This window comes from Cornus florida, unplaced genomic scaffold (genome assembly GCF_030987335.1).
Source record: "Cornus florida cultivar Cherokee Brave unplaced genomic scaffold, ASM3098733v1 CherokeeBrave_3.0.0_Hap2_Chr05, whole genome shotgun sequence".
In the NCBI taxonomy this organism is placed as follows: domain Eukaryota; kingdom Viridiplantae; phylum Streptophyta; class Magnoliopsida; order Cornales; family Cornaceae; genus Cornus; species Cornus florida.
The window spans coordinates 54,008,136-54,033,339 of record NW_026775575.1 but is presented as its reverse complement, the minus strand read 5'-3'; the positions used below and the strand labels follow the sequence as shown (position 1 = coordinate 54,033,339).

The following is a 25,204-nucleotide window of genomic DNA, read 5'->3' as shown; positions in this document are numbered from 1 at the left end:
AATTATGTTTACTTTATTGTTTAAAGGATTAGATGTTGAAAATTTTCACTATGATGTCTGTGAACTTGCAAAGCACAAACGTGCTTCTTTTTCAATAAGCGATAAAAGAACATCTGTTCCATTTACTCTTATTCATAGTGACATTTAGGGACCGTCCACTGTTCCTAACATTTCTGGGGAGGTGGTTCGTTTCTTTCATTGATGATTGCACTCGTGTGTCTTGGATCTTTCTTACGAAAAATAAATCTCATGATATGAGCTCTGTCTTTCTTGTTTTTTAGAACATGGTCAAAACACAATTTGGTACTGAAATAAAAAGATTTCGTTCTGGACAATGCTAAAGACTATTTTAATCAGCTTCTCTCATCATATTTTCAAGAAAAGGGCATAATACATGAATCTTCTTGTGTTAACACACCCCAACAAAATGGTGTGGCTGAATGAAAGAATGGTCACATTTTAGCTATTACAAAAGCGTTCTTGTTTCAAAAAAATGTTCCTAATCAATATTGGGGGGAAGCGGTTTTAACTGCTACTCATATGATAAACAGATTACCTACAAAGGTTCTTGATTTTAAAAGTCCTATGGAAATTCTAACGAGATTCTTTCCTAATTTCAATGCTTCAAGTAGTCATGTTCCCAAAATATTCAGTTGTGTTGCTTTTGTCCATGTGCATTCTCAAAACAGGGGAAAACTTGATTCACGGGCTGTCAAATGCATCTTTATTGGTTATTCTTCCACTCAAAAGGGGTACAAATGCTATCATCCTCCCATAAGAAAAATTCTGTGTCAGCTTATGTCACTTTTGTCGAAAAAGATCATTACTTTACTCGTCCTTATCTTCAGGGGGAGATCTCATTCACGGAAGATAAAGACAATGATCTTTTTCTTCTTGATTTTCCATTGTCCTCCTCCTCGGTTCCTGTCTCTGTTGTCCAGCCAAACACTCAGTCCATTCCTGTTGACACTTAGTCCGTTCCTGTTGATTAACCTGAGCTAGTCCAGCCTAAGCCAAACATTCAGTCCGAATCCATACAACCTAAAACCGAGCCGCATACACCCAAGTCACAAGAAATGATAAAGGGAAAGCAAATTCAAGACTCTACTTGTCTACTGCTGGTTTTTTCAAGAAAAAGGGCATCAATCACTCAATCTATGCAGGTTCAATCACCCAAATCAACCCCTGCTCTTAGACTTAGCGAGGTAATTACTGAACCTATTTCTAATGAATATGGTGTTACTGAAGTCCTTGATCAAAGTGATTATGATATTCCCATTGCTATTAGAAAGAAAACTAGAGTATGCACCAAACACCCTCTGTACTTATTCTTGTCATACAAGAATCTGTCCAATAACCACAAAGCCTTTCTCACAAGCCTAAACACAATCTCCATTCCCAAAACCATTTCCGAGGCATTAGGTAATGAGAATTGGAAGAATGCTATGAAGGTCGAAATTGAAGCACTTGAGAAGAACAAGACATAGGACTTGGTGAAATTAATGAGAGGGAAGAAACTGGTGGGATGTAGATGGGTATTCACAGTGAAATACAAGTTAGATGGTTCGTTGGAGAGGTACAAAGTAAGGATGGTTGCTAAAGGCTATACCCAAACGTATAGAATAGATTATCTTGAGACATTTGCTCTTGTTGCAACGATAAACACCGTTAGAGTGTTGTTGTCATTGGCTGCTAATCTGAGCTGGAAATTACAGCAATTCGACGTCAAAAATGTCTTTTTACATGGTGATCTCAATGAGGAGGTTTATATGGAAGTTCCACCGGGGTTTGGTTTAAATACAGGACAGGTGGTATATAGGTTAAAAAAGGCATTGTATGGATTAAAACAGTCTCTAAGAGCTTGGTTTAGAAGGTTTGCCAAGGTAATGCTCGATATGGGATACAAACAAAGCCAAGGCGATCATACCTTGTTTGTAAAGCACTTGACTTCAGGGGGCGTGACTGCATTGTTAGTCTATGTAGACGACATTATAGTGACATGTGATGATTTGGAGGGAATGGAGAATTTTAAAAGTGTTTAGTGAAAGAATTCGAAATCAAAGAGCTCAGCAAACTAAAGTATTTTCTCGGCATTGAGGTAGCACATTCTCGAGAAGGAATTTTCATATCTTAGCAAAAATATGTAACAGATTTGCTGATGAAAACAAGCAAGTTAGGTTATAGACCAGTAGAGACGCCTATAGAGTTCAACCACAGGCTTGGAGATGCTATAGAAGACACAGCAGTAGATAAAGGCTCCAATCAGAGACTTGTGGGAAGGCTTATCTACTTGTCACACACTAAACCAGACATAGCCTATACAGTTAGTGTTGTAAGTCACTTCATGCACAATCCCAAAGAGTCACATCTTAGGGCTATGTATCGAATCCTACAGTACTTGAAAGGCACACCGGGCAAAGGAATTCTATTTAAGAAGGGGGAGGAGCTAACTCTTGAAGCCTACACTGATGCAGATTATGCAGGGTCTGTAATTGACAGGAGATCTACCTCGGGTTATTGCACTTTTCTAGGAGGCAACCTTGTGACTTGGAGGAGTAAAAAACAGAATGTTGTGGCAAGATCCAGTGCAGAAGTCGAGTTTAGAACAATGGCACTTGGGATTTACAAATTATTATGGCTGAAAATTGTCATAAAAGATTTAAGAGTCAAGTGGAAATGTCCAATGAAGCTTTATTGTGACAATAAGTCGGATATTAATATTGCACATAATCCAGTGTAACACGACCGTACGAAGCACATTGAAGTTGACAGGCACTTTATAAAGGAGAAGCTTAACAGTGGCCTAATTTGCACTCCATTCGTTTCCACTAGCGATTAACTTGCAGACATACTCACCAAAGGATTGTCTGGGACGTTTTTTTAGAAACTAGCAAGCAAGTTTGGTATGGATGATATCCATTCACCAACTTGAGGGGAAGTGTGGATAATTCGGTTCTATAAATAAGGAAACCATGTGTGTATAGCTGTAATTAGCTAAGGAAATCGTGTGTATAGTTGTAATTAGCTAGGAGATTTTATAATGTTTTAGTCATTATAATCCCTGATTTTAGGGAATTAGTTTTTGGTCAATATATCTAGGATTAGACAGTAGTAGTTTGTAGTTCAGATGAGTTATTTGCAAAAAAGCAATAGTTTAAAGTGGTTTTTTACACTTTACCCCATTATATATAAGAATAAAATAATATTTTTACATTATAAAGGACGTGGAACTAATTATTTTGTCATCCGTAACGGTGAGGATTCAAGTCAGAGGCAAGCATGAGTTTCTTACCATGGGGTGCCCAAAAAAATATATATATATATATATTCCTACTTTCTATGAAATTGATAAAATCATATAAAATTGTAAATAGATTTAAAATAATAATAAAACTTACATATTTGTCAAATGTTTCTACAAAAAATCATTTTTGATATAATTTTTATTTATTTATTTCACTCAAATTTTCTCCTACACCATCAGATCCTATAAGTGATGGGCTTTGTCGTCTTTGTTGTGGCGTCTTGGGCTTGATTACCTTTATGCCTCGGTTAAGCCCAGACCGTTTTCCGGTGAAGTCTTGTTTGACTTTGTTGTAGCCTCTTGGGCTTTTTTGCTTTCAAATCTTGGTTGGGCCTTTCCTGTTGTCTTTTTTCGGCTCTTTCCTGAGGAAATATTTTGTATGGTTTGTTTTTTCTTCTTCTTTCCATTTGTTTTTATTTTTTAATTTAAAAAAAAAAATTGACCATGTATAATTTTGGATAAATTCATCGATACATAAATGTTTTTTCAACACTTTGACCACCCTTGTCTTTTAGTGTATGTGTTCAATAACACCTTTAGTATTTTTTTTTTCCTTTTCGATAGATTTGCTAGATTAAAAATTTTATAAAATGATAATTTTGTCTTTTCCTTGTATAAAATGACAATAGGGTAAATTACACTAATATTTCTTAAAATTTGGACAAATCACGTGAATTTTTATATTAACAAATATTACAATATACTAATAATTATTATAATATAAGGATAACACGGACTTTTTACACTCAAAGTCAACTTATGGCATTTGCAAACCGATTTAAAGAAGATCAAAGGAATAATAATTTGTCCAAACCCGTTGAGAATTATTATTGATGGTTTTTTATTATGTTATATGAATCTCTGTTTAGTCTTGTCACATTCCTAAACCCAAAGCTCTTCCTGTTTAGGTCATTCTATGCACTGGTGCAACAATACAGTTACATCGCAACATTCCTATTGCGACATTGCAAGACGAATCACCAATACAAATACTTTTAAAAAGTTTTAAAAAGTTAGGACACATATTTATATCAAAGATACGATATTTATGTAACATATTATAATATTATAACACCATTAAACCAAAAATTTCACACATTCACGTAATTATTGTATTATCAATTTAAAATTGTTGCGGCACAAAACAGGCACGGGACGAAAATGGCACAATTAGTGATACACTTACAATTGAACAAATACATTTTCAGTGATACACTTATATCACTTTTATTGAATGCATTAGCTAAATGAAATGGAAACAAACTGTCGAACACCACAAATGAACACATTTTGTTCAATGGCCAAGTCCTTAAATCAGTTTATCTTCCGGCAATTGGTTCGAATCTGGCCATTGGTTCCGGTGAGCGGGCTAAGGTTTCCCATCTTCACAATTGCAGCGGCAAAGTCCCTGTAGAAAGTTGCAGGGCTATTGCTGTAAGTGGTGACCTGAGAGTCCGTGGAGCCGCCGTTGAAGAGCTGCTGGTCCGAGTGCATAAGTCCTCTGTTGTTCACCAGATTCTTGAAGTAGGCGTTGTCGAAAATGACAGGACTGGTGGCATCAAGAGGAGCAGGATTGTCGTCGCCACCTGAGGTCGGACATGTTGATTGCAGTGAGGCTGCATATGTTGAATTGATGTTGGCCTCGTTGTAGATGCGGTCGCGGAATAGTAAGCACCTGGCTTGCCCTATTGTGTGTGACCCTATTCAAGAAAATACAAAAAATATATTAAAATTATAGGAAATAATGAAATTATATATATTTACATATATATATATATATATATGTATGTATCACCAATTAACTTAATGGAAGCAACCTAACCTATGAAATATTTTTCACAGTGGTCACATACCTAAGAGAGCAACCATTTCTTTAGCAGTGAACCCTTTGTTTGAGAAGACAGTTATGAGGTCGCTGAGATCCATGAAAGGTGATGGAATGTCGTTATTGGCGGCGCTTAAACTCGCTGTGATTGAGTCTCTTCTGCCTAATGGAACTGTCCATGAAGGGCCACCCAACTGAAGCAATTTGGGAGAAGAAAAGTGATCAAAAGCAGTAAAATCAAAAGTAATTAATCTGTATATATATATATATTGCAATTGTTGTATTATATATATATATATATATATATATATATATATATATATATATATATATTATAATACAGATAGCTCTGAGCTTTTGATGAATTGGTCAAACTAATGGTTGTATAAACTTTTGTTAAACTAAATTTATTGAGAATTAACAAAAATAAACATCTAGGAGATGTAGGTTTTATAATCTTTGACACTAAAAATAAATAAATAAATAAATAAAATTTGCCACATCCCTTATTGGTGGTTAATGGAGGAGTATTTGGAGATGCAATTTATATACATATATTGGATAGAGAAAGTTGAAAGTGATATATATATATATATATATATATATATATATATATATATATATATTATATTAGTGATAAAACCATTCTAGTCTAGGTCCAATATTGCAAACTAGCTCATTGACTTGAGTGTCTATTGAGTAGCAAAATTCCAAGCTCCATGAAACGTGTGTGTGTGTGTGTGTGAGAAATTTCTGTGAATTCTATTAGGACATTGGATGAGTACTTAATTGTCTAGTTATCTAGTAGACCTAGCTAGCTACTTTATAATACATGCATTAATATAAATATAAATATTAATCCTTGCTTAGAGAGAGAGAGAGAGAGAGAGAGAGAGAGAGAGATATATATATATATATATATGTAATAAGTATGCAAAATTAAATTTCATGGTTAATATATAAATATTTTTGAAAGAAAAAGAAAAGAAAAAAGCTCACTGCAACGACAGAATCGCGAACTGCAACAGTTAGAATATCTGCACAAGAAACAACAGCAGGGCAGATGGCCTCCAGTTGAGATTTAATAGTATCGATGACGTCGAAACCCCTCAATGAGTTCATGTTGGGGTTTGCACTCTTCTCCCCAGTAAAACTTGAAGTGTCATCTAGTAGAACAGATGCATCACATCCCTGTTACACAATCTCATTAACATCAATAATTCTTGAAAACAATTACTGTTCCAAAAAAAAAATTTATTTGGTGATCAATGCTATTGCATGTATAGAGAGAGAGAGAGAGAGAGAAGAATTGTTAATGTTAATTAGTACTATAGTAGAACTCTGAATTAGATTCTTTAAAAATAAATGAAATGACATAATTACGTTTCAAAAGTGAACTATATAAGTAGTACTTTTTAGGATAATTGTAAAAATTATCATCATTCTCAATATATTATGAAAAAGAATAGTATGAAAATCCTTTTAAACTACTAGTACTTACCATGTGAAATAGCATTTTGCATGATGAAATTTTATTTTTTTTTATTTTTATTTTTTTTGGAAGTGTAAAATAAATTTTTGCAATAAACTATCTTTATTTTTTATATACTGCTCTCAAAGTAGAAGATATATATATATGTATGTATATATATATATATATGTATGTATTAGAAAGCTTCCATATATACGGCGTAAGTGATGAGCTATATTTCCCTCTTAACGATAACATACATCGTATAAAAGGGTTCAACACGTTATTGTTAAGAGGGAAATATAGCTCATCACTTACGCCGTATATATGGAAGCTTTCTAATACATATATATATATATATATATATATATATATAATTTACAAATAAAAAATAAAAAAAAAAAAAGAAAAAAAAAAAAAGGCTTATCTAGACCAGCCTAGGTAGACACAAGGATCGAAATCCTTAGTAGGCGTGGGACCTGGATCCATTCCATTAGCTCTCATCGTCTATCATCTTGTTCACCAATACTAATAAATCAGTTATGCAATACACTATATCATAAAATACAACACTAATGCAATCGTGTGTGTGTGTGTATATATATATTACATCGTATTGCAATGTTTCTACACTATTAAATTAAAATTTTAACGCATTTAAGTGGTTGTTTCATTGTCAATTTAAAGTTGTATTAACAATATAAAGTTGTAGTATATACAAGACCAAAAAGAAAAATTACGGAGGTTTATGCATGCATGCATGCAAGAGAATGCTAGAGATCATATATGTGTGTGTGTGAGAGAGAGAGAGAGGGAGAGAGAGATCATGCATTGACAAAGCAGTCGTGGAAATGAAGACGGAGCAAGGAGGCCCCCATGCGATGCTCCTTGGACACTGCATTATTCACTGCAGTTCTAATGATAGTGAGGGCTCTTGGGCACGTTGAGAAATAGAAATTAGAGGAAAGTTGGGCAGAAGCAGAGCTCATTCCAAACACTAACAAATACAGATACAAGCTCAAAATACAGTAGCACTGCGAATAAAACGCCATTGCTATATATATCCAAAGGACAGACAAAGACAGACGAAAGAGAAACAAAAAGACCAGCTCTGTTTGTGTTTTGTCTTTTGTGTTTTGGTAAATTATGCTCATTGAAATGCTCTATATATAGATGAACCTTCTTGGACCGTTTGACATTTTAGACATGTCCAAGGGTCAAAGCTATTATTGAAAATTTAAAAGAAAAGAATATTGGGTTGGACCAAGGAATTGGATAAACATGCCCCCACTTAGTGCCAATTCATCCTCTAGGGAAAAAAATGATGAGTAAAAACATAGCGATGGGCTTGGAGTTGTGGTGATTAAGACAGCTAGATTTAACTTTTAGGTGCAATCTATTTGTAAGAGGGAAATTTCTTAAATATGATCTCAAGAAGATTTGAACTTTTGATATTCAAAATGTGAGGTGAGAGTCTTGTCATTGAGTTAGAGCATTAATAAGAGAGGACGAACTTCCACAAACTCCAAATAAGTTAATTGGGTGGGACACGTGGATCCCGCCACCACTGCTGATCCCATTCGATAAATTTATTTAGAAATTTGAGAAGTTCGGACTCCAATGTCTTCTGTTTTATTTAAGGAATCCCACTTTAAATTTGAATGCCCATTAACACCTTTAGTTTTTATCCCAATACACCAAATTTTTTTTTTTTTTTTTCCTAGTTTAGACTCACACATACAATCTCCACTGAGGTTCGAACCCCTGATCTCCCTTTGAGAAGTAGGAGTTTTGTACCGCTAAGCCACAAGCCTTATGGTCAATACACCAAATGATAACACCCAAGTTCCAAGTTGTGGTAATTTGAAATATTTGGGGGGTGGTTGGTTAGTGACACAGTGTGAACGAATTTGTCTAAGGAATCTAATTAGTCAATCTTGAAACGAAAGGCAGATCAAATTTTCTTTTGCCTTCTGCCTTTTCGCAGTAAACGCAAGGCCTATTTTGCAAACCCCCCAAACTTTAGAAAATTCCTGTCCCTAAAATCTAATAAGAAAAGCTTCAAATAATTAAAATAGGTCTTTGAAAATAGTGGTCTTTGGAAGTTAATACCAAACAAAGTCTAATAACTTCACATTAGCACTGATAAAGTGAACTTGGATGGATTAAAGAGGGTTGAGCTTAATAAAAGAGAAGTGGCTTTTGTTGACTCACCAACCTCTCATGCTCCCTAAATTATAGTTAAATAAATAATTGATTCTAAGGTGGTTTATCAATACATGGTGCTCATCTTTTTTATGGGCTTGAAAGCTACCTTCTCCTAACTTTCAAATGGTAAAAACAAATCTTTGAATTACTGTTTTCATTGAGTACAACTACATGCATTCACAGAAATGTACAATTAAGCTAGGGACAATGTCTAAAAATTTTGACCACCTAATTAATTAATAAATGGATCACAATTATGGACTATGGAACGTTTACACACCTTACATAGCATAATGAGTATGATCCCAACGACCACCCAAGAGTAATAACCAAACCGTACTTTTTCACTTTCCAAAGTAAAAAGTTGAGAATTCAAGTCCCCGAGTGGAAGAGTAGAGGTGAGCTAGGCATACATCGGCATATGGGTATGATTCTTGTTTATAACAATGGAACTTAACAATAATTAAAGTCACTGGGCTCTTCTACCATTTTTTTAGTGATTCACTCTGCATATCTCAGCATATGGTGACAATGAGTTGAATCTAATAAGTCACTGTACAGCTGACTGCTAATTTTCAAGAACCCCCAAAAACTTCTGCTTCCCGCCCTTTTGTTCAAAGATTTTCAATATGTATTAGTGATTCACAAACCAGAATATATCTTGTTCCTCTGTTCTCTAAAAATAAAATCACGATTTTTTTTCATTTTTAAACAAAAAAGAAACCAAAAAAAATACATGACTCAACCAGGGGGGGCTCAGAGCCTCTTCACCGTGCCTACCACTACCACATCTATCCCGCTACAAACTCAAAAAACAAATTCTTCCTCCTCTGCTCCATTTGGCAGTCTGTCCCTCATCCCTTGCAGAGTTTCTGCTGTAGAGTCACTTATGTCCAGCAGATATTGCAACCGCGACAGTTTCTCAGGAGCCGGGTTGCTCTTCGTGTATATAAGGAAGAGATCATATAGCTCCTCTGCTACTTCCCACGATAATGGCTGTGAAGGTACAGCCTTGTCACAGGATAGACAATCATTGAGGGAGGAAACCTACAAAGAGTAGAAGTTGATTTTAGAAATGTTACAGATTTACCACCGAAAATATATATCAAACAAAATTCAAAAACAACCAAGATGAGATGCATACCACTCCTGCATGGTTTCTCTGCCTTAGTAATGCTACAGCCTGAATCAGAGAGTTTGATAATCTACTTCGTGCAAGCTCGTGAACAACCCTTTTTGACTTCTCAACATTAATTTTGAGGTCTTGTGGAATTTTCTGATATACTTCCTCCTCATCAAACTCGCCAGTACCAGACGAAAAAATTTCATCCACAGTTTTCTTAAAGAGGTTCTCCCGTAAGCCCTCAGATATCATGCTGTCCAAATCAACAACACCAGCTTCCTTAAGTTCTCTTATCTCCTTTATACTGAGTCTCCCCTGACCCACAGCGGTTTCAAGGGCAGCTGACATTTTAGTAGTTGTTATGCTCTTTATGATTTTCTGGGCATACTGTGGCGGCAAGCCAACTTGCTTCTGCAGCTCATTTAGCTGCTCAATCCTGACTTTCGTCAACTGTCCATCAGCTAAAATCACCTCAGCTTGTTGCCTGAAAGCTTGCTCAGCCAAGCCCCTATGCACATCCACAATCTCCTTGTTAGTCAAACCTAGGATTTTACCAAGCTGGTTTAGCAGAACATACTCAGAATCATCCTTTTTTGTGGTAATCTGTGCACCAAACGGAATCCTGGTGACCTCTCCTGTTAGACAGAATAACAAGTATGTCTTGTAAAGGTCAGTCCTATCCCTTTCTGGGAGGTCATCTTGGAGAGTTATCTCCGTCTGGCTTTCCTTCCCCAACTTTGCAGCAAATTCTTTGTTTGGTTTTACTTTTCGAAGTGACTGGAGGGTCTCCCATTCCTCATCCTCCTCTGCCTGTTTTTCTTCCTCCTCAATGGGCTCTTCTGATGTAGTATCAGATGATTCACCTTTTATATCTGTGACTAATTCAGTCACTACCAATGAGTTGAATGCAATCATTTTTTTAAGTGTTTTTGCAGCTTCTATTCGGCTCCCAGCCGCACGTGATTGTTTTATGTAGGTCATGAAAATCTTTCTCACCTGCACAGAGCATCAGTCAATTTGTGAAAGCTAAACATTTTTTTTTTTTTGGATAAGTAAAAGCTAAACATATTGAATTCAGATAATTCATATTATGTATGGCATTTCGAAAATTCTATGAGGACTCAATAGTAACACTTCTTAGAGAAGTTTCATCAACCCAACAGATTTTATGATAAGCTTTCATCCAGTGACTGCATTTGCCACCAGTTTCAAACATTGACATAACTTGTGAGACATTCAATACTGAAATAAGAGTTAATCCAGCAATAATCAAGATAAATAAATAGCTTCTAGCAATCTAATCAATGAAACATAACAACAAATAATACATGGAATTCTCTTTTTCTCGGGAAATGCATCACAGACAAACAAACAGAAATGTCTTCTTCTTTCCTTCTCTTTTTCCCCCTTTTTGCGGGTGCTGAGGGGCTACGGTAGGGTTCTGCTAAAACTAAAAGTTTACAATCATATATCCAAATTTCCTGTAAAAGTACAGGCAAGACTTGGACCTCTACCACATCTAAGGAGGCTCTTGTTGGATACCTGTAGGGTTCATCTAGAAGAAAGAGACCAGTGTGGAATATGTCCTCCCTAGCGCAATTTTGGTAAACCTGAGAGGAAACAAAATTTGTTTGAAGATAGGCTTGGCCAGGTTTTATATTGAATTGATGATTGATGTTGAGTTCTTCAAATACTTCGTTTTTGGGAGGGAATTTGTTGAATGTAATTTCTTCACGAGTTTCAGTGAGATGAAGCTTAGGTGGGCCAGTGGGAGTTGGCCTTTTCTTTTTTGGTAATTCTTCCTCATTGCAGTTAAGCGTGCAGTCTTGTATACTTCACATGTAATTGGTTGCATATTATCTAGCATCTTGTTTATATATTTGTATTTATCAACACCAAAAAAAAAAAAAAAAAAAAGCTTTGTTTTACCACAAAATCTGCCTACCAGCGGCATTTTTTTATACAAGGAACCAACCAGCAGCAATTTTATTGTTTTTTAAGAGTTAGAATATCATCTATTCCAAAGTTCCAGACAAAAAATTTGTGTGTAACTTGGTCTGATGCAACCTGAGTGACAAAACCAACATGTACTTTGGTTGAAAGCACAGATAACTACCTAACTTAAGAAAACATTCCTCATACTTTCAACCATGTGTAATCTAAAATATATAGAAGTTTATATATGCATTGTGTGTGTGCGCGCGCGCATGCGTGTACGCATGAATAAGATAGATCCTGGAAAATATTTATAGTGTTCAGATAAATGGACCTTTAACAGAACAAGTTGTATTTGAACACAAGGAGGAGGATAACATATGAATCATATGATAACCCCAAACTTCCAGGAAGAAATATTCATGCATATGAGATTGCTGTACAGTCAACAGCACACCAACTTTAACCAACACAAATCTTAACTTAGGTTGGTCCAATTTATCTCCATGACATCTTTGTGTTCTAGTGACAGAACACCAACTTTAACCACCCAAAACTTAAGTTGGTTAAATATTATCTCCATGCCATTTTTGTGTTCTAGTGATCCAGGATGAACCTTGCAAAATCAACAAAGTTGCCAAGATCTTTTGCTTGATTTGAAGCCCCACTATACTCAAACATGGAAAATCAAAATCCGGTAGCCCACATCATATTCAGGTAATTGAACTCTTGTCAACTTAACATCACATGACCGAGAGGCTAAGAAGTGTGGGTACAAATTGGACAAGGCTCGACTTTTCTAACAAAAAAACTGAACAGGAGAATGGGATTTATTGAGAAAAAAAGAACAAACTTCCAGGTCCCAGCCTAGACCAACTCAAAGATTTGCGTATTACTTCTTGTGTTCTACTACAAGCATGCAAAAATATCAATAATAATAATAACAATGAAAAAGGTTTCATGGGTAAAAAAATTCGAATACCATCTTAGTGGCATTTATTTCAAATTATCAGAACTCCACCTCACTGCCATCCCAGCCAATTGTATGTTCATGTTGCTTGGAAATAGTTATGAGGTGGACAATGCTGACAAATCACTTGGATCATCCAAACTCCTGGAGTCATTAAATTAACTAATCTTCTTCTAGGGGCTTCAAGCAAAAATAAGGCTTGGGAAAAGATTCCACCTTGACTGAGCTCAAGCTGACTTGAGCCCAGCTAGACTCACCTACTGAAGGGAGACTCTTAAAACAAAGAAAACTTCCCATTCCAGCTATTTGGATTTACAATAAATACAATTACAATCATCAAAGAGCAAGAACAAAATTTAGCGGAGGTGGATACTTACTGCCTTACTAGCAATACACATGGCAACCTCCCTGGTTAAGCGTAAACCATGTGCAGCCCTTCGAACAGATTTCTTGACTTCTGCATCATAACCATCCACTCCAGCAGCGATGGCATCCTTCACAACCTGGAAAAAGAAGCCTGATTAGAATAACTTTACAAACTTGTCAGCATTATGACCAGAAGGCATCTGCAGTATTACAGGACTCTAGTACATACAAGACAACCACATTGTTAGTATAATAGTATCAGAATCAACATCTGCAATCTACATGATTTAGAAAGATACAGGTCCCTGTGACAGATGGATATCAAAAGAAGATAATAATAAAACTACTTTACTTAATGAAATTTTTGGAGAAAACCACACAGTGGATGAAGATTTCAAGCTCTTCATGAGTACATCAATCAAATTCCTCCGGGGATATTTTCATATTTCGACCAAAAGAAATGTAAGAAATAAAATCTCTCCAAGCCCCAAATTTTTGGGGCACAATCCAATTCCAAAATCGTAATTTCTCTGGCTGACTAGCATTGTAAATAAACATTTCTGTCCAAAACTATTGATGGAACCTAGGAATCCCTTCTTCTTTTTTTCTTTTTTTTTTGGTGAGGAATCTTTCTCCAATCTGCAAATTGGTCAATTGAAAATGGCAACCAACCAGTTCACACAATGAGAAGTCAAAAATTATAGATTTGGCAACATTTTGGAGTTTTTGGCCTTTCAAGGCCACAAAAAGAAACATTTGCTGGGACTCGAAAAGCCTATACTGATGTTAGAGATTTCCTTGCAAACACCAGACAATCACAATCTTTATTTTGATCTAAAACCTCATAAAATAATATAGTGCCACTTTCAAAAACACTTTTACATGTATATGGGTGTACACTCTCAAGCAGTCTCGAGCTTTTTTTCCTTTTCTTCTTTTACCAGATATAACCGATCTCACTCTCCTGCTATTGGTCTGGCTCTATTGTCTTAGACCCAAGTGTTATTCACTTCCATAAATAACATAATCACCCATTACTTTTAGAGAACATTTACTTTTGGATTCTATCTGAATTACTCATTTTCAAAAAATATCCACACTGTTCAATAATTATTCATTTTTTCCTACTTAAAGCTTTCTTAAGATTTAATTAATAACATTTTTTCCATTGAACCAACAAATGCCAGTATTTGCAAGCCATCAAAATATAATGCAAGACCTGAATAGTAGTGTACAGTACTGATCAACCACACAGACGCCATCTGTTTACATGGACTCAAATACGTATATTGGATGCATAAAAGTGCTAAACGTCATATCTATCGAATCGTCAAGCCCAAGGACTCAGGACAAGGCTAAATTACCATTTTTTAATATTTTTTATTTTTATGGTAAAATGAAATTCTTATGTACTACAAAATATTGAATGTAGGTTGATTCACTTTTTGAAGTAATAATTTGATAAAGAACATAATAAGATGGCTCTTTGTACAATTATGTAATACACGTGAGTTATTGGATAGTTGGATATACTTGTCAACCATACATATTGAATAAATATCAGATACCCATATTCATGTCGTGTGTCTGACATGTGTGATTCAGTTATTTAGAAGAGTCCATGCATATAGGGGAACACCGGATTCCATTACTTGATTTACTCAAATAGAATTTTTTATTCTCCCTTCTACTCGCCATACAGAAAAACTGTGCCATTAAAAAAAAAAAAACATGTGCCATTCAAACCAAGACATAAACAAGTAGACCTCCTCTATAATATCCCTCCAGCCTCTAAAGCACCGAAACGGCAACGGGGGGTGTTGTATTAGTGTCGGGCACGCATGTCCATAAGTGTCCTTTCTCTTTATAAATAAAGACAAAATAAATAAAATAAATGAACAAAGAACAAAAAAAAAAAAAACAACAGATACGCCATCAAACACACTACGGCTGTTGTGTATATATGTCTAACAATTCAAAGTTGAAATAAGAGACAAAAATCTAATATATCAAGAGATGGAGGGTATAAAAGAAATCGCCGGAAAGAGATACAAGGTCTGAGAGCCGTGATTCTGTTAATGAAGGAGAGAGTGAGAGGAAGAGATGAAGTAGAGAGTTACAGTGCCATGAAAGAAAGAGAGTGAAGGGATAAGATCAAAATATTATCTTGGTTTTCAACATGTTTGGTTAGAGCGGCTTAGAGGGATAAAAAAATTCTGCCTTTTGGACGTATACATATATATCTTTTACAGTATTTATATTTTAATGGAATTTGGGTATATTGACTATTCTGTTTTAACAAAACAATATGTGCTATTTGGTGGGCCTAATTTAAATGGGTTGTGTTTATAAATATAAATTAGAAATTGAGAAGAAAATTAAAATTTTTATATATAATAAAAAATTATATTATTATTGTATTGTTGTATCCTTGCCGTGTCTGTGCATGCCGCACCCGTGTCCATGCTTCATAGCCCCAAACTTATAATGGCAGACAAGTCATCACATCATCCCAGCACAACAGCCTCATTGCCGCATATCAGTATTTCTTGGGGGAAATATACTGACCTTTTGACAAATGCCACAACACAGAAAAGTTCCTAGAAACTAGAAGCAGTTCGCATTCAATTTCCGAATAAATAAAAGAATTGACATGCAATAATTGAAACAGAAAGGGTCCTGGAGAAATTGCTACAGCTTAATGAGAATTATGCACAAGGGCCACTGCTGGGGGCCCAAATGTGAGATGTAGCTTCGAACCCTAGGAAAGACCACATATGATGCTAAAGGTTGGAAGCATATCCAGTCTACCCTTCTAGAACCCCGCATTGATGAGATCAGCATCAAGTAATGGACTATTAATGAGAACCAAGTCAAGTACACAAAGTATGAAAGGTATAGGTAGGGAAAGCAACAGTTACCTTTTCAAACAAACTCCCACAGATATCTGCATGAGCTGCTTCAACTGTTTGCTTAGGGATGCAAAGCATGATCTGTAACCGCTCCAAAGCTTTGACATCCTCCTCATTAAGCTCTCCATCAGTTACAGCTTGCTGAAGCTTTTGCCGGTAAATTTCTAAAATTACGAGTATATAAGAAAATTGGAGACTCTTTCATGGCATTCCAAAAATTAATTAAAAATAAGAAAGCAGTTGGCACAAACAATCTTAAATATGAATATTGAAGACAGTAAGACGCGTAACGCAGAACTTATGTTCCTCCCTACTGCTACTCCATGGTACCAAAAAAGTCGCCATTTCATCATTAGTTAAAGCATACTTGGAAACTTTTCAAGTACCAGGAGATATACTTTTCAGTTTGACATTAATTAAAAAAAAATGTGGCTGATTATCACCTTATATGAGTATGTGTGCGTGCCAGATAAACACAAACTTAAAAAGAAAGTCCAAGTGACAGGAAAATGTCTACTAGTTCCTGTAGTGAGTTCATCATAGCAGCATTATTACAGATTATCATATGCCAAATATTACCATTATGGATCTCTATGGCCTTCTGTGGATCAAAGCACAACTCATCACAGAGATTTTGAAGGAAGGCTGCTTTGCTATCAGCACCTTCTAAATCACCACTAGATACGGCCTGACCAAGTCGTTTACGATATACTTTTGAGGTAACATCCAGCGTGATAGATTCTGCTTCTCGTTTACCTAAACCAAATATATTCCTCAATTGGTTCAATGCAGCAAGCTACAAAGAGAAAGAAAAGATAAAAGCAATGTTAACAATTATAATAATAAAGTACGTCTCTTCATTTAGGAAAAACTAAAAAAAAAAAGTACGTCTCTAACATAAAAACAGAACCCAGAAAAAGCAAGGCAACATCTAGACAACACCGAAACATAGAACATGGGCATTAATTCTGATGGCGCAGTACTGAAACTTCATCATGGAACAAGGTTCCCCAAACCAAGAAGAAATTCTTGTACCAAATTAGAATCTTTTAAGGACACTAGTCTATGTGCACGTCTAATGCATAAAAAATTTAATATATAAATTTATGTTAAGAGGAAAGATAGATTAGAATTTAAATACCATTTTATATATCTTAATCTTAAAAAATTTAAAGTACAATATCAAATTTTATATACTATATAGTTCATGTAACCAAAAAAATAGAAGACATAAATCCCCCACCTCACATTTCATAATTTTTATTTCACTGAAAGTCTCTTTCATGCAAAACAGAAACATAGAAAAAAATGAAGCCAAATGTCCATGCACCTTATTTTCTTCCATGCGACCACTCGATAGAGAATCAGTAACATATGCTCGATATAGGAGCTTCAACTCATCCCTTTTTCTGTCACCATCATACTCGCCACCTATATCAAGGATATACATCAACTACAGCATGCGTGTTTGGGGTGTACAAATCATTGAAATAAATAAGCTTCATGAAGAACATGATGCAAAATACCAGTTAGCCTTCCTAGTTCTTACCTAATAAAGTAACCGGCCCAATTCCACAAGCAAAGCGACCAGCATCAGGATGGTTCTTCAATGAGATTAGCAGACTATTAAATGCCAGTATCTTATCAAGCTCTTCAATCACTTGTGTTGTTACCCTGCTGGATACCCCAATCTATTTTAGATGGTGCAAATTCTACAAAAGTTAAATTAATAACTACCGATATGAATCAAAATTTCTATTGCAATTCAAAACAGAAAAATTAAAAATTAAAATGTTCCTATTAATAATTTCAAAAGTAAGACATGTTCTATAAACTCGTGCTCTTACAAATACTTGAATCAAATCTCAAGTGACCAGCATACTCATTGAAAGAAAAAATATTATCTAATAAATGTCCAAAAACTGGCAAAGTTATAAAGTTTTGAATCGGGTCGTGATCATACGCTGCTCTTGTCCTAGACTTCAATATGCTGAGAGCAGTGGAAATGTTTTCCTCAACGAGTGTTCTTGTACGCTCCTTGAACATGTCTTCAGCAAGCTGCATGAAACAGGTTCTAGCACATGTAGAGGTGACAAAAAAAAATATTATGAAATGTTCACTTAATGGCAACAAGTTTTGACAGTAATACCTCATCGGAGAGTCGATACAGAATTTGTGCTTCTCTCAGGCTAATAAGCTGTTCTACGTCAACATCTGACAAACGTTTTAAACTTTGTTAGCGTTGACGGGTCAAAACAAGTGCGATCCTCATAAACTCAAATGTAATTAGGTGTGCAACTCAGGTGGGTTTGGATGGTTGAGGGGTCAACCCAAGAAATAAAACATTCAACCGAAGCCCAACTGATCCCAACATTCAACCCAATCCCATCCCATGTTTAAATTTTTGAACTCAAATTGAGCTCGATTATAAAAATCGGGCTGAAAAACGGACTGAGTACAAGTTAGCCTGGGGTTGGGTTAACCCTCCAAGGTATTAGTATACAACAATTAACATTTAAAGAAAAATAAATTGAAAAGAAAAAACTGATCACAGGTGTAAATATACGTAACATATTAAAATTATAAATATCTAATAAGTAAAATTGAGTTCGGTTTGTCAACACCTCAATCTGAGCTCTAGCCTAAATTAACTCAAGGTTAGAGTTTTTCAACCCAGGGTCCCAATTGTACAAAGAGCTCTACCCTAATTATACAATTGGTTGCCCAAACTCATGAAAAATTGAGTTAGGCTTGGGCTTGGTTCAGGTTAGCATGTCCAAGTTGCACTCTAAATGTAATAGGATCATGAACCTTATATACACAAAGAAACAGATAAAGATTATAATCACAATAAATATAGTCTAAATTAAAGAAATTGTTCGTTCTTAAATCAAAGCTATGAAGATTCATCTATTTTACTTGGTAACTCTGCAGTCGTAACAAAGTATAGAGAAAATCAACTACTAAGTCAATTAGTGTTCAATAGCAAAAAGATTAAGCATACACTACATAAGAACTGAATATGCTTGATGTTCAAGCCATCCTAAGCAGCATCAAACATTCAAATGCAGTGACGGAGCCAGGGGGCACATATTGAATATTATCTTCTTTTTTTTCCAACTAACATGACAACTACTAGTGCAGCAAAAGAGCAAGCCAAAAAATAGAAAAGCAGTAATGGTACGGTAATCAAGATTCAAATCCTGTGTCACTATTTGAAAAAATATGCAGTAAAAAAATTCAAATATATAAAATACGAACATTAAGTCAATAAAATTCAAAGAACGAGAGAGACAAAAAAGAGAGAGAGAACTTTGAAGAGGAAAATTAGGGTTTGATTGAAGAAGGGGAATACAATTTTTTTTTAAGGGACCAAAGAAATTTGAAAAGGGGGGGTGATTTTGTAAAAATTTTAAAAAATTACAAACAATAACTTAAAGAAATATAGAAATTGAGGAGCCACATTAGGCTCAGGGGGGCAGCTACTCCATCCCTGTTCACATGCAACCAACTGTTACTTAAGAAGTACAGAAGAACACCTCATTTTAGCATAAGAATGAAAAAGAAAACAAATAATAGAAATACAGCCGTTATTCTATTTATCATGATGGACAGCTTGACGATTACATTTGAATTACGATTACATTTGAATTACACCTTAAAAATAGGGAAAAGTCAAATCATACTTGAAACAAATTATATTACAGTGATATTTAGTGTACTTGTGTTTAACACATAAATCAGCAGAGAGCCAATACAGTGACTCAAGGCATAAAAATGCTTTCTGTGGTTACCTCTGCAAACCGATTCTAGTTTAAAGGCATATAACCGCTGAGCATTGTCACGAATAGCAACCTCAACCTGGTGGACAGAAATATTGAAACCCACAAAGAAACAACAATGGCTTAAAAAACTGTAATAAGATTGAAACTCAACCAATGCACAAATAAGATTGAAACTCAACCGATGCACAAGAACATGAAAACTATAATCTGTTTTAACTAAGTGAACTAAAATGGCAGAACTTGATTAATGATGCTGAATTGCTGTGCACTTTAAAGAACAAGACCACAACCCCAACCCGCAAGATATTTTTGCAGATAAACTTAGATAAAACTAATAAGAATGAAGTACCTGTGCATCAGTAACCTTGAACACACGCTTCCAAGGTAAAAGAAAAGTTGATGCTTCTCCAAATACAAGCGTTGAAACATATATTAGCTTCTGAAATGCCTGCACTGGTGACTCCAACATGGTCAAGTTTCTCATAGGAAGCCAAGAGATCAAATACCACAATAAGTAACAAAATCACAAGTAACCATACCCGACGCTGCTCTCTGTCACCATCACGGTCGCCAGTTTCAAGCCTTTGCCTAAAAATTTGCCTACCAATCTGAGGATCCAACAGTAAATTACAGTTTCAAGAACATAAAATGAGGTCTGCCTTTCAAATACAGCCACATGCATTCTTATTCATCAACATAGGTCCAAATAACTACTTCAACAATACCTCCATATGCATGGAAGCTGCGTCTGGGTCATCGATACCCAATGCATTCTTAAATTTAATAATAGTTTCAACTTCATTGCCTTTAAGATCTTCACTTCCAGGAGGAAGGACAGAAGATACAAACCTGACACCAAAATAGAAGAAAATTTTAAAAGTTGAAAATTAAAGGCCACGTCCACGTGAACAAACAGATAATTGCTCAAGCACAACAGACAATACAGAAGTGAACAAACAATCGAACAAACAATAGAAATCAAACATGGATGGAAGCATAGAGAATGGGACAGAGAGGGAAGGTCAGAAGAAGGGAGGGAGGAAGGGGAAAAAGCATGTCCATTTGATATCAAACAATGCCCCAATTTAAACAGAACGGTTCCCAGCCCATAACAAAGTCTTTCATTCAGGAAAAATTATTATACCACATGCAAGTGTGAAGGAGATTGATAGTGACAACTAACCTTTCTGATGCTGCACAAGTATGACGAAGATTCTCCAACTAGCAACTAGCTATGAACCACAATGGCTTCCTAATATGGTTTTAAGTTAGGCAGCCCAAGGAGAAATTGAACATATGGCGTTTGAGTAAGTGGAAGAAACATTGGAAGCTTTGGAGGTTGGAAAGGGAAATTGGCTTAATTGTAAAGGTGATAGGGTCTGCAAGATTATTATGAAGAAAATTGGCATTATTTTCGGAACAAGTAGTATTCTGGGGTGTTCTGAACGTCATTTTATGCTGCTGAACTACTGTTTCTTATTAAAGTAGAATGTATAAGTTGAAAAAATCATTAAGATCTGGTTACAACTTAGTAATGCTGTGAAAATTGAAAGAAAGAAAAAGAGAAGAAGAAACTATAATATCATCAATAAAATTAATGCTTTGCCCCGCAGTCATTAAGACACATAACATATATACAATCTCAATTTTGCATCATTCAACCCCAATAAATAAAGACAGAATATAGATACTTTAAAGCTGGTAGAAGTTCTCAGTATTATTGGTAGGACAGACTAAAAAATTAAAAAAAATCAGAGCCTTAACTATAGAAACTACTAAACACGAAGTAGAACTCCAATTGAACATCTAATAACATAACTTAACACATAATTAGTCCCATGGATCATTACTACAGCCAACATCTAGTAAATCTAAATTTTGTCAAGATACTCCTATCTCATAGAAATTAATACATCCAAATAAATCCGTCCAGCAACATACTAACAGATTAAGAACTTCCAATAAACCAATAAATTACATAGGTTCCAAGCATGCCCGGCCTATAGAAAATTCCCATACGAGGGCTTTCTTGTAAGCATGCTCTGCATCACTTTGCATCCATAATTGAAATAAGATTTACTCACCTGGAATATAATTCACACAGCTCGGCATTAAATGCCTCATTCTGTTTGCTTACACCGTATCTGAAATATTGAACCAAAAATAAATAAACAACTAAAGGAGGAACAAAAAATAACCAACCACAAGATAACAGTTAACAATGTGGAAGAGAGAGAGAGAGAGAGAGAGAGAGCCACAAGATAACAGTTAACAATGTGGAAGAGAGAGAGTGTGTGTGTGTGAGAGAGAGAGAGATTTTGCACCCTTGACTTTCTAAATTTTAGAGGACACCAACAATTTATAAATTTATGAGCCCAAATCATCTGAGCAAGAATATGATCCCTCAGTCACTCTACAAAGAAAAACAAGGCAATTACAGCCATATAATGATTTACATAAGTTATTTGTCCAATATTTCAGTATTGACACTGCAAGGGCAAGTAAAAATTCTTTTTGAAATTGAATTTTTGCACATAATGCATTCCCCTGACTAAAACATTGGTGAAACAAATTTGAATTCTAAAACAATCACTTGAGGCCCGGTAAAGCTCCAAATATTTGACACAATTAAGTGATTTCTTTATTGAATCTTGGAATATTATAAGCTTTATAGAATACCCAATCATTTTTCAAGCCTTTTACTAAAAGCAACTACATTCATTATCTACTTCTATACCTATATACAGCCCAAATTTAACCAGAAGCTATTTAACCCAAGGAAAAAATAAATTAAATAAGAAGATAATAAAAAGCTGCGGTTACAAATTAAAAAAGCTGCGGTTACATATAATTGGACAGCAAGATCCATGATTGTCTATAGATTCAAAGTATTATTAGTTTAAACTAAGCACCATCTTGAAACTTACACTAACAGAAGAGAGTAATAGCTAAACGAATGTGTATAGACAATCATTCTTGTTTGCAACTACAGGATGTGTATATTGTGTGTGTTCATATTTATGTAGTTATATAAAACTAACTTGTTTGCAATTCTTTCGATATCCTCCTTCTTCACTGCCCCCGGATCATCGGAACCAGCCACATAATTGTGCAAATTAACTGCGGCAACTTCCGGAACGCAAGAATTCAGGGCGTACGCAGCACCAGCTCCGGCGACACCGAGCACAACGGCGCCTCCCAGACCGGCTCTCCGATCACCTCCAAAACGAAACCCTAATCCATATCCGGCAACAAGAGCACCAGAGAGAATCAGAGCCGTACTTGCTAACCTGATCGGAGGTGACATGGATTCGGCAAGCGATTGAAGCCCAGAGAGCTCCCTCTTGCCCCCAAATACATTGAAGCTATCCGACTTGGTGACCACCGGCTGGTCCGAAGAATCGGAAGAAGAGCACCGGACGGTGGAGATTCGATATTGATATCGATACCGTACGTGGTGGTGGTTTCTAGAGAGGAAGAGAGAGGGCGCTTTTGTGATTCGGAGTGGAGAGGGGTTGATGAAGGGACAGAAAAGGGTGGTGGGGTGTGGAGAAGAAGGAGATGATATGAGAATGGATGGGATCATGATCTCTGTGAGTGTGAGTGTGAGTGTGAGTGTGTGTAGATATTTATATATATATATTCTTCTTCTGAATAGGGAATGCGTAGAGGGATGCGAGGGTTTGTTGAGTGAGTGTGGAGGTTTTTAGGGTTTAATGAACAGAGGGAGGAAGGGGGAAAGGAAGAGGATAGCGAGGCAGATGAGGAACGGACGGAGATATAGATGAATTGAAGGGTTAAAAACGACAATGGAATTCGCTGCAGGACAAAATATTATATTTACACAACAAAAAGATAACATTAATTGTAAGTAAATATATTCACGAAAAAAAATATGAGTAAAAGTAAAATTATCAAAAATAAATAAATAAAAATTTATATAAATTCCTACCGTACAAAAGGCTTATTTATGAGTAACTCATTTTTTTTTTTTTTCCTGAATTTAAGAGTAACTCATAGACTGCATTAAACGGTTAAATGCGTATGAGAAATTTCTTAATTTTTATTTAGTAGATGGCTTTTTCTTTTTTCTTTTTTCTTTTTTCTTTTTTCTTTCTGGTAAATAAGATGGCTTTTGTTGATCATGGAAAGAAATTGCATACCTGTTGTTCAATAAAATTAAAAAGTTTTAAGAGGTAAACTTTAGGTACTGAAATATTTAAGTAGTAATTAAAAAATAAATATTTTGGATAATTTGCATTACGCTCTTTGAGGTTTGGGCAACGTCACTCAATAGACGGTGAACGCACTAATTTACATTGACACCTCTGAGATTTCAAAAGTCATATTTACCCTCATCCTTAAATCATTACCACTGTTGCCGCCCCCGCACATACACTGTCGCCACCCTACACACAGAGCACCGCACCCCAAACACCACCACCGCCACACACGCACTGTTGGGATTTATATGCCCTGGCATAGCAAATTCGTGTTTGGATTGAAGTGACATATGTTCCTGACGTTTCTGAAATATTTATGTTTTATACAATTGGTGAATTGAATGTATTATATTTCGATTCATTATAGAATTGATAGTGTCCATTTGATTACAAGAGATATTTATATATATGTATGTGATGGCAATCAATGTATGATATATAAATAGTAATCATAAATGGTTCATAGTCGGTAATTATGGATGGACTCATAATTAATTAAGATTTGAACTGGATCCGCGTTAGGTTGAGATATATTGCGAGAGCCGTCGTATGCAATTGCTCCCTATCACCGTCATGGCATTTGACTCTTAAGTATGAGAAAATTATAGACTCTTTTATTAATTAATAATTACTTTGATTTGTTCGGTAGATTCTTCGGGATCCTTAGACCGACACTTTGGGTAGTTATGTAATTAATAATTAGAGAGTTATATTTTCAATATTTGCATCATTGTTACTTGTATTGATTATGGTTGATCACAAAGTAAATTCGAAGGCCTTCGTGTGTTTTTAGACAAAATGATTTATTATATATTTATTTATTTAAATTATTATTTTTGTTAAACAAATGTTTTATTGTGATCGAGTCAGAAAGAATCAAAGGTACCAAAATAAATATATTAATTAAGTAGTCGGATTGATGGCTTTATTTATCCGATAACTAATTATGCATAGAGGGGTCAAAGTGCAATATTGACTTAGAGGTTATTTATTATTTAATTGGAGTTCAATTAATTTCTTTTAGTGGAGTAGGAATTAATTTATGAATTAATTGAATTGGGTCCATGGACTGGGCCAATTAT

At 35.3% G+C, this 25,204-nt stretch overlaps 2 protein-coding genes across 3 annotated transcripts; both read right to left on the bottom strand.

Annotated features, from left to right (window-relative positions):
* Window positions 1-4,618: 4,618 nt before the first annotated feature.
* LOC132306484 (cationic peroxidase 1-like) lies at window positions 4,619-7,652 on the bottom strand. The gene is made up of 4 exons (XM_059803874.1): window positions 7,431-7,652; window positions 6,129-6,320; window positions 5,158-5,323; window positions 4,619-5,004 (listed from the first exon to the last, which is right to left on the bottom strand). The coding sequence occupies exons 1-4, from the start codon at window positions 7,650-7,652 to the stop codon at window positions 4,619-4,621; spliced, it is 966 nt and encodes a 321-aa protein (XP_059659857.1).
* A 1,764-nt stretch (window positions 7,653-9,416) lies between these two features.
* On the bottom strand, window positions 9,417-23,681 carry LOC132306483 (protein TIC110, chloroplastic). Of its 2 annotated transcripts, none has more exons than XM_059803872.1 (15): window positions 22,941-23,681; window positions 21,984-22,043; window positions 20,625-20,748; window positions 20,439-20,507; window positions 20,249-20,347; window positions 19,909-19,975; window positions 18,264-18,328; window positions 18,078-18,172; window positions 17,664-17,791; window positions 17,445-17,545; window positions 16,694-16,910; window positions 16,124-16,278; window positions 13,214-13,339; window positions 9,953-10,927; window positions 9,417-9,855 (listed from the first exon to the last, which is right to left on the bottom strand). In XM_059803872.1, exons 1-15 carry the CDS (start codon window positions 23,483-23,485, stop codon window positions 9,616-9,618), a joined length of 3,066 nt encoding a protein of 1,021 aa, XP_059659855.1. In that variant the 5' UTR covers window positions 23,486-23,681; the 3' UTR covers window positions 9,417-9,615. The 2 variants fall into 2 exon arrangements, with proteins under 2 accessions (XP_059659855.1, XP_059659856.1); XM_059803873.1 differs by having other exon boundaries at window positions 17,664-17,788.
* Window positions 23,682-25,204: the final 1,523 nt, after the last annotated feature.

Coding starts and splice junctions, on each gene's coding strand:
- LOC132306484 (XM_059803874.1), bottom strand. CDS start 7,652: ATGGCGTTTTATTCGCAGTGCTACTGTATTTTGAGCTTGTATCTGTAT. Junction 5,324..6,128: donor TTCGCGATTCTGTCGTTGCA/GTGAGCTTTTTT, acceptor AAATTGCTTCAG/TTGGGTGGCCCTTCATGGAC. Junction 5,005..5,157: donor AGAAATGGTTGCTCTCTTAG/GTATGTGACCAC, acceptor TTTCTTGAATAG/GGTCACACACAATAGGGCAA.
- LOC132306483 (XM_059803872.1), bottom strand. CDS start 23,485: ATGATCCCATCCATTCTCATATCATCTCCTTCTTCTCCACACCCCACC. Junction 17,546..17,663: donor TGGGCCGGTTACTTTATTAG/GTAAGAACTAGG, acceptor TCCTTGATATAG/GTGGCGAGTATGATGGTGAC. Junction 9,856..9,952: donor AGAGAAACCATGCAGGAGTG/GTATGCATCTCA, acceptor TACTCTTTGTAG/GTTTCCTCCCTCAATGATTG.